The sequence below is a fragment of the Mastomys coucha genome, unplaced genomic scaffold (genome assembly GCF_008632895.1).
Source record: "Mastomys coucha isolate ucsf_1 unplaced genomic scaffold, UCSF_Mcou_1 pScaffold18, whole genome shotgun sequence".
NCBI classification, from domain to species: domain Eukaryota; kingdom Metazoa; phylum Chordata; class Mammalia; order Rodentia; family Muridae; genus Mastomys; species Mastomys coucha.
The window spans coordinates 58,983,540-58,991,877 of record NW_022196900.1 but is presented as its reverse complement, the minus strand read 5'-3'; the positions used below and the strand labels follow the sequence as shown (position 1 = coordinate 58,991,877).

At 52.2% G+C, this 8,338-nt stretch overlaps 1 protein-coding gene and 1 long non-coding RNA gene across 2 annotated transcripts; one reads left to right on the top strand and one right to left on the bottom strand.

Moving 5' to 3' along the window:
• Positions 1-2,577: 2,577 nt before the first annotated feature.
• On the bottom strand, positions 2,578-5,083 carry Foxd3 (forkhead box D3). The gene has a single exon (XM_031377923.1). The coding sequence runs from the start codon at positions 4,618-4,620 to the stop codon at positions 3,211-3,213; it is 1,410 nt and encodes a 469-aa protein (XP_031233783.1). The 5' UTR covers positions 4,621-5,083; the 3' UTR covers positions 2,578-3,210.
• Positions 5,084-5,783: 700 nt separating this feature from the next.
• LOC116096281 lies at positions 5,784-7,624 on the top strand. Its single transcript, XR_004120938.1, has 3 exons — positions 5,784-6,014; positions 6,215-6,315; positions 6,808-7,624. It is a non-coding gene; the product is annotated as an uncharacterized LOC116096281 (long non-coding RNA).
• The last annotated feature ends 714 nt before the right edge of the window (positions 7,625-8,338 follow it).

Here is an 8,338-nt window from a genome sequence, read left to right as displayed (position 1 = left end):
AAGCTCGGGAGTTTTCCATCTGTTCGTCGCCCCCTACAGGCCACCTCTGCCATCGCAGCTACAGTTCTGTTCAGCTAGTAAGAGCATTTCACTTATTTTTTTATTTTTTTTGAACCTTCAGAATTCTCCCTGCATTCCCGCAACGGACTGGGTGAGAGGCCTACTCGGGAACTCCACCCCGAGGTCACACTAGGAGCCCCAGGCTTTGAGAGTGAATTGATTGTCTGGAAATCCGTGCCCGAAGAAGCGAGGAATGCTTAAATCGGAGTGAAACTAAAAGGCTAGCTAGCATCTTCCCCTTTATACCCAACCTGTGTCCTTTATTTATGCTCTTCTTTTAATTTCTCTCTTTTTAAGCTGTAATAAAAAGCAGGTGGCAATCGCACTGTTTTAAAAATCTCAGTTTTAGATTTCATCGCCTTTTATCACGTGTCTAAAAACATCAAACCTGGGTTTAAAACTTGCTTCAACCTACTAAGTGCTTGAGTACATTTATCTACATTTTTTTTTAAACGCATTTCCTCGTCTTCTTTAAACCTTCACCATTTAAACGGCTTAAGCTCAGTTCTTTTCCAAGGGTATGACTGGGCTCTCCTTTCCCAGTATCACACACCAGGACCACTGGCCGCTGGCGTTTGGCCATGAGGTCTCCTATCCTCCAGATAACTCGGGAGAGAAGCTGTTTGTTGTTTGAGCGAAAGCGGCTGGAAGGAAAGTTGCAGCGGTCTCTACAACCGCCGCCTAATGCATCCCTGGAAAAGGCCCTGCTGATGTCAAGCGGCAGCTTGTGCCCGAGCGTCACGCTGCGTGCTCAGGCTCGGCCGGTATTGCTGCTATGCGCGGAAATATGAGCGAGTAATTTTATAAGTAACAAAGGATCAGGGATGGAATGAGGCCCCTGTTATCCAATGTCATTTAGAAGCCTTGGATCAGCAGCTTCTTGAGTCTAAAAGTGAATTCAAGAAGCCCTGCCTTTCTCTTTTCCCAGGGGTGCCAGCTAAATTTAGAAGTAACCTCTGTGTGTTTGCACAAATCGTGTACCATTTGCTGTTTGTGTAAAAACCGATTAGCCAGACACAACTGTGAAACAACTTGTGACTTTTATAGCTGCAACGCACAAACCAATTTAGATCCGTTTAGTTTTCCTTGTAAAAGGAGATTAGAAGGGACCCGCCCGAAGTAAAGCTCTCCTCGCTGAACGTTAGAGTAGCTTCTTGAGCAGGGCTCATTATCAGGCTGTTTATCAAGTTAAAAACTCTCACCCCAGCAGCCTGTTTTATTTTAGGACTCCGCTCTCAGCGGAATGTTTACTCAAGACACAATAACGTTTATCGTTTACCAGGAAAACAGAGTCGGTATTTGCGAGGAAGTGTCTTTCAGAGCGACCCCCAAGCCCACGCCGTCCGCCGAGAATAAGGCTCGGCTTCCGAGTGGGAAGCGAGGAGTGGACACGACTTCTGACACTGCTGGGCTTTACCGACAAGATGCCCGCAGGGCGGAGTTCACATCGCTGCTACCTATGATTCCGGAGTTAAAAACTGATTTTGCATAAGTAATTGTAACAGCTAATTAATTACAAAATAATTAGAATTGATGCCGTTTGCGGATATGCTGGTGGTGGCTCAACAGACCTGCGTCTAGACGTTTCATTTCTACTTTACCTAAAACATTGAAACAGCTGAAATGCATACCTAAAATAATCTACAAGGACATTTCCCACTCCTACCTTAGATCTCTCTCTCTCTCTCTCTCTCTCTCAAAAAAAAAAAAAAAAAAAAAAAAAAAAAAAAGCAGCCTAATCTGGCTAAGGTACAAAAAAAAGGGTGGAGGTAGCATGCACCTGTTTTTAGAAGGGTATTTATGTATTTATTATGATTCCTTGGCCTTCTGAAAGGCTCGAGAGGAGGGGTTACGGGTTCAGGAATCCTCCAGATATCTAGTTATGTGAGTTGACAATTGCAATGGAAAAAAAGAGGGATCTTAATTTTTTTCTGGAAAAAAAAAAAACCCTAAGATTTCCTATCATCGTAATGCAGGTACTATTCCAATGCAAAGGCTACAATGGTTCCATGTGAATTTAAAAAAAAAAAATCAATGAGATTTACCATTTCCACTTAAGGGATGAAAAGGAATTCTAAAAACCCAAGGTTTAAATGCTAAAATACTAGAAGTTTCGAATTTTGTTTTTGAAAGGACAATTCAAATGACCAAAAACTCCTGGTAAGTTTTCCTAGGGGGCTATATTCGACCAATGTTCTTTAAAAATGAACAAGACTGCTTTTGCTTAGATTTGTAATGCCAGCACACTTTGCAGGAGCCGCTGGTCATTCACTGTGGCTTGATATGAATGGAATTGTCATCCTTATTCTGGCTTTATGTGAACAGTCACATATTAATATAATTTAAATTAAGAATGCTCTTTCTATTTTCAAATTCAAATGTTTTTACACCCAAAATGTGAAATTTGCAAAATCTGAAAAGGTCATTACTTAAGACTGCTAGATTTTCTGGGGAAGACAATGCAAATTCCATTGTAAAATCTTGCCATTTGCTAGACACCTAATTAAAACACTAGGCTGAGCATTTTAAAAATTTATTTACAAAATTGTGTACAACACGATGGAATAACATTTAGAATACCATATATATTCATTCATATATAAACAGACTTTTATAATACAATGACACTTCGCCTTTTTGAAAAATTTTTTTGTATTTAAAATCTCCCAGCGTCTTTATACATTCTTTTTTCTCAGATAAAACTGCGGAGAGTGAACCTTCAAAAAAAATGAAAGTTCAAAGCTCTAAATCTACTGAATTGCTTTTTCTTTTCTTAAAAAAATAAAAACCCCAAAAGGAAAGTCAATGATTTTTATACAAATATGTACAAAGAATTTCCCTCCCACCCCCACAGTACTGAGAGCACAGGCGCCGTCGGGGTGCATTTTTGGAAATTCGGTTATCAGTTTTACCTGTACGGAAAGTTATTCCCAGCGGACGCGTGTTGAGTTTGCTCCGCCAGCTTAGGTGAGCGAGGGGATGGAGGCCGCTGTTGGTCGGTGTTGGGGAGTCGGGGGGCGGGTAGCAGAGTCCAGGATTGGGTAGAGGGACCAGGACCAGGGCAGATGGACCAGGATCAGAGAAGGCGTTCCGCCTGGAAGAGCAGGCTGCTGCCAGAGGCCGCGGCCCGGCCCCGCCACCAGCTCATCACTATTGCGCGGGCCACTTGGCTTGCACGGCGGCGGCGGCAGCCGCAGCGGCTGAGGCTGCCGGCTGCAGGAACTGTCCAGACAACGGCACGCTCAGTATGGGCGCGATGGTGGCAGTCGTCCGGCTCAGCGACAGGGGCTGGTGCGTGGCCATGAGCGCAGCCGACTGCACAGTCCCGGGCGGCCGCAGGAAAGACTGGGCGCCGCCGCCGCCCCCACTCCCCCCGCCACCCCCGGCTCCGCTGGCGCTCCCGCCACCCCCAGCCGAGCCCCCGGGCGCCGCGGGTCCCGCGCCTATGATGTTCTCGATGCTGAACGACGGCCGCGCACTGGGCTCGGACTTGATGAGCGACGTGGTGCCCGCCGCGCCCGCCGTGCCCGCGGCTGCCGCGGCGGCGCCCAGGGTGTTGAGCTGGAGCTGAAGGCTCGGGCCGAGCTGCGAGCCGAAGGCGGCGGCTTTGCGGCCCAGCTCGCCCGAGGGCAGCAGGGGCACGGCGGGCGGCAGCACCGGAGCCACGGGCGGCAGCGCGTACGGGTACTGGAGAGCCGCGGCCGCCGCCGCCGCGGCCGCCGCCGCGGGATGCGAGTAGGCGCCCGCCGCCGCCGCGGGGTGCAGGCCGTAGGGGCGGCCGTAGGGTCCGGCGCCCGCCGCCGCCGCCAGGCTGTAGGCTCCGAAGCTCTGCATCATCAGCGCCGTCTGCTCGCGCAGGTGCTCCTGCTGGTGGCGCTTGAAGCGCTTCCGGCGCCGCAGGAAGCTGCCGTTGTCGAACATGTCCTCGGACTGGGGGTCCAGGGTCCAATAGTTACCCTTGCCCGGGTTGCCCGGCTCGCGGGGGATCTTGACGAAGCAGTCGTTGAGCGACAGGTTGTGGCGGATGCTGTTCTGCCAGGCGGGGAACTTCTCCCGGTAGTACGGGAAACGGTTGCTGATGAACTCGCAGATGCCGCTCAGGGTCAGCTTCTTCTGCGGGCTCTGCAGGATGGCCATGGTGATGAGCGCGATGTAAGAGTAAGGTGGCTTCACCAGGCTGTTCTTGGGCTTGCTCGGGGTCAGACCTCCCGTCGCCCCGCCGCCCGCGCCGGGCCCGCCGCCGCCTGTCACCGCGTCCTCGCCGCCCTTGCAGCCGTCGGCCTCTGGAGCTCCCGTGTCGTTGCCCGGCCCGGTCGCCTCGGTGGGCAGTGCCAGGGCTTGCGGTTGAGACTGGCCGTGATGAGCGCTCGCCGGTGGCCCTTCGTCCGCCTCGTCCAGGCGCAGGTCCGGAGGCCCCGCGGGGCTGTCGCAACCGGCGTCGCTGTCCTTCTCCTCCAGCCCGTCGTCGCCCTCGCCCACCACATCGATGTCCACGTCCTCGGCCGTCAGCACCGTCTGGCCGGACATGTCGCTGGCGCTGCCGCTGCCGGAGAGGGTCATCCCTCCGCGGGGTTGGTGGCGGCGGCCGGGAGCGAGCAGAGAGAGCGAGGGGGGCCGCGGAGCTCAGGGAAAGGGGGTGCGGGTGCCCCCCGAAAGAAAGCTGAGGGGGGAGGGAGGAGAGGGCACAGGTAGCTCGGGGCCCTCTCGGGTCAGCTCACACGCGGAGGCCTGGCATCGCGCGGTGCGGGCGCTGCGCTCCGCAGCGGGCGCTCCGCGAACTCTTGCGGTCCTCGACGCTTCTCTATGAGGAGGCAGCTACTGCTCGCGACCCCGGAGGTTTCTCCACGCCGCACCCCCTCACTTCACCAGCCTTCCTTCCTCGACCTCTGGTTTGGGCGTGGGGTTCAGGAGCGGTCCAGGCAAGCGCGGGACGCCGGGCGCCAAGCAGCTCAGGAGGGCGCAAGCAGGGGCGACCGCGGGGGTGGAGGGGGGGCGGGTGACAGGGAAGCCAAGCCCGGGTAGTCGAAAGTCCCGTTTTAAGGACTGGCCTGATAGATTACTTTCTACTTAAAGATCCAGAGGGAGGCGGGGCCACGTGACCGCGCGTGACGTCAGGGCCGCGGTGGAGCTGGCCAAACTCAAGTTGGTTCAGGGAATTGTCAACAAAGGGACGACAGAAGCGCAACTCCTCTCCGACTAGGCGCTAGCATTCCGCGGGTCCCGAGGGCTCTTCGGGCTGTTGGGAGACCCCTGCCCACGCTGGAGCCGGGCGCCCGGTTCAGGGAGGGCGTGAGTGTGGGTGGGTGGGGGTGGAGAGGGCGTGGGCCTAAGAGTGTCCTCTCGACTGTAGGGCTCCTTACCACCCTGCCTTCTCCGCCCCCTGCATTTTTCTGCCCTCCCCTCTTTGCTAATATTATATAGACCAACTGGCAATACAGAACAAGGTTGTGATTTTTTTTTTTTTAAAGAAAAAACTTACTATTTTGATTTGCTTTGGGGTTTTGTTTTGATTCAAGGATTAAGGGAACACATCCGGCTTCCTTTTGCTAATTAGGCGTCAGACCCCCTCCAGTTTCAGGGCTATTCCAGAGAAAAGACATCTGCTGATGTACTTAGCATCACCCCCAAATATCTAACTACTCAAGTCTTACCCTAGCTTTCTGGGCTCGACGCAGGCATATATATATATATATATATATATATATATATATATATATATATATATATATATATATTCGCAGCGGTCACAACACCATCAGCTGGGGTTTCCCGAGGCCAGAGAATAGCTATCGATTAACCTATTAGGATAGTTGCAGAGAAATAAAAAGGACGTAAAATAACAGGGAACCTATAAACAAAGACGCCATAACTGGCTGTTGGAGTTGTTAAACGACTTAGCACAGAAAAAGTCGGAAATGAGCTGGAAATGGAGCAGGCATTGGCAGCAGCCTTGGGTAAGTGGAGAGGGTTGGGGAAGAGGCGTTGGGCCTTGGTATTAGACGTGGCGCACCGGCTGGGGCGGTTGGGAAACTGGGGGAAGTTGGCGTAGGCTTCCGAGCGGAGGGCACGACCTCCAAGGAACCACAGCGTCCCAGAGCATGTAGGCGGGAGTGGGCTCACCTTTGCTGCTAACTAATGTGCTTATCTCTTAAAGTATAGACAAACTCTCCAAGACTTAACTTCTGTAGAAATCTGCGCCAAAGAAGAGGCGAGGATGGGTCCAAGGCACGTGAAGTCCAAGGAATGTCAGCTATGGTAGGAGAGACTGGGAATTCCCAGAAATACTGGGGTGGGAACTTTAAAGTGACCCAGGGTCAGCGCCTGCTGCTGCTGAGGTGAGTGGACTCTGGATGTCCGAGGGGAACTGGTTGGTGTTCCCAGACCCGAGTGGTTCGAGATGACCTTGGTCTCCCCGACCAACCCCACCCCCTGGCTTTTAGGCCGCTTCTTTGTCAGAAGAGAGCACTTACCGATTGTGGCCCTCTGGAAACCCGATTAATTTGTGTGCTGAAGGCCTGGGGGAGGGAGGATCTATGAGCCCCAGGTTATAAGAGATTGGGAGGAGGAAGTCTGGGAGGAAACAATATTCGCATTGTTTATAGAAAATAGCGGAAAAGTTAGGTACTTCCAGGTTGCTAGTGTGCCTCTAATTCCCATGCCCTGAATCCTCACCTAGACTCAGTTTCCCCAGGTACATCAAATTAATAAAATATTTTAATATGCAGACTTGCCTTTTTTTTTTAACAGGCATTAGGACACACAGATGGACTATTATCGCCATTATACAACTCTCCCATCTATTCCAGTAGCTCTTTGCGTGTGGACTTCAATGCTACTCCGAGTCGGGCGGCTACAGGATGGGGGCGGGGAGCGAGCGGGGAGAGCAGTGATTATCCTGAGAGGTCTGGCATCTCTATGTTTTTTGTTTCCAGTTGATCTTGGGGTTACACCTGACCCTAAAACGCATGCCTGAGTTGATTTCTGCGGCTGCACCACTTGAGAAAAAAAAAAAAAACCGTCCACTCTGCTGACTAGACAGTCTTCTCGGGAAACCGAGCTACCAGCTGGAGCTGGCTGCCTAGCACTCTAGGCAAGAGGTCACAGTAGCGACTGCTCAAGCAACTCAAAGGAAGGTGGGGAGGAAAAGAAAACTCGATCCAAATTTACAAATTTAGGAAAGCCTTTCGCCCAAGTTGGATCGCCAGGTGGTATTGGCGCGCAAGGTTCAGAGTGGACCCGACCGCGGTCTTGATGGCCGAGCCTCTAGCGGATGCTTGTACGCGCGCGAGAACCCTGGCTTCAAGGCTGCTCTCACGGCTGCTTTTTTAGTTAGTCTCCAAATGAGCCTAATTTCGATTTCCTGGCTAGCCTGAACTGACTCAGGAGACTTTGTCCGCCACACTGACGGCTACCTCTCCCCCTCCGCCAAGGCCGGATCTGGGCGGTCCATTCCCGTGTATCTCCTTGGAACCTCTCTGGGGAAGGGGGTGGTGAACAACTCCCAGCTGCCGGTTCCATTTGTTGCGCCTTTTTCCTTCGACACAATAAAAGTCAAATTAATTGATTCATACCATTAATTACGGTGCGTAGCGTGAAAAGCAACGCTTCCCCTCGGTTAGAGATCTATTGTGCTAATCTCTTGTTCAATCGGTGTTACCATCTGATGCTGGGTCCGGCCCCTACAGAAACTTTTCGACTCGATTAGCTAAATGATGAGACGCTCAGGCTGCTATCCCCAGACCCATCGCCCGCGCGGGCCTAGTGGCTTAATATCGATTTCCAGAGAAGATCTCAGAGATTCCCGTGATCGCTCTGTTTGGGGACCCTCTGTGGCTTTCTTCCCGTCGGATGGACACCAGTTTCCGCACAGCCTCTGTGCTAGAGGAAGCAGCTAAGCGGTAGAGTAGTACAGGTGGGAGGCAGAAAGGTTCCGGGGCCCTCATCGCCGCGGGAAGCCGCCTGAAGCCAGCTGGATTCCGAGCTAAATAGTTAGCGGTGAGATTGTAGCTTACCTCTAAAAACCTATCTTCTCAGTTACCGCGAAACTTTGGGACCGAAATAAAGAAGCGGCGAAAGATATACATTGGGGTGGGAGGTGTGACACAGGGAACCGAAATGGTGAGCAAGGATAAACATTCAGTCGCCAAAGATTATTGGGGTCGCTGAGGGAGAAGGGGTGCACGCTCTATTCTAGTTAAGAATGGGAGTGACAACTTGGGTCAGCCAGCAAACTTCCCAGGAGATATTTAAAAGTAAGGTGGCAGCCAGCGGCCTCACC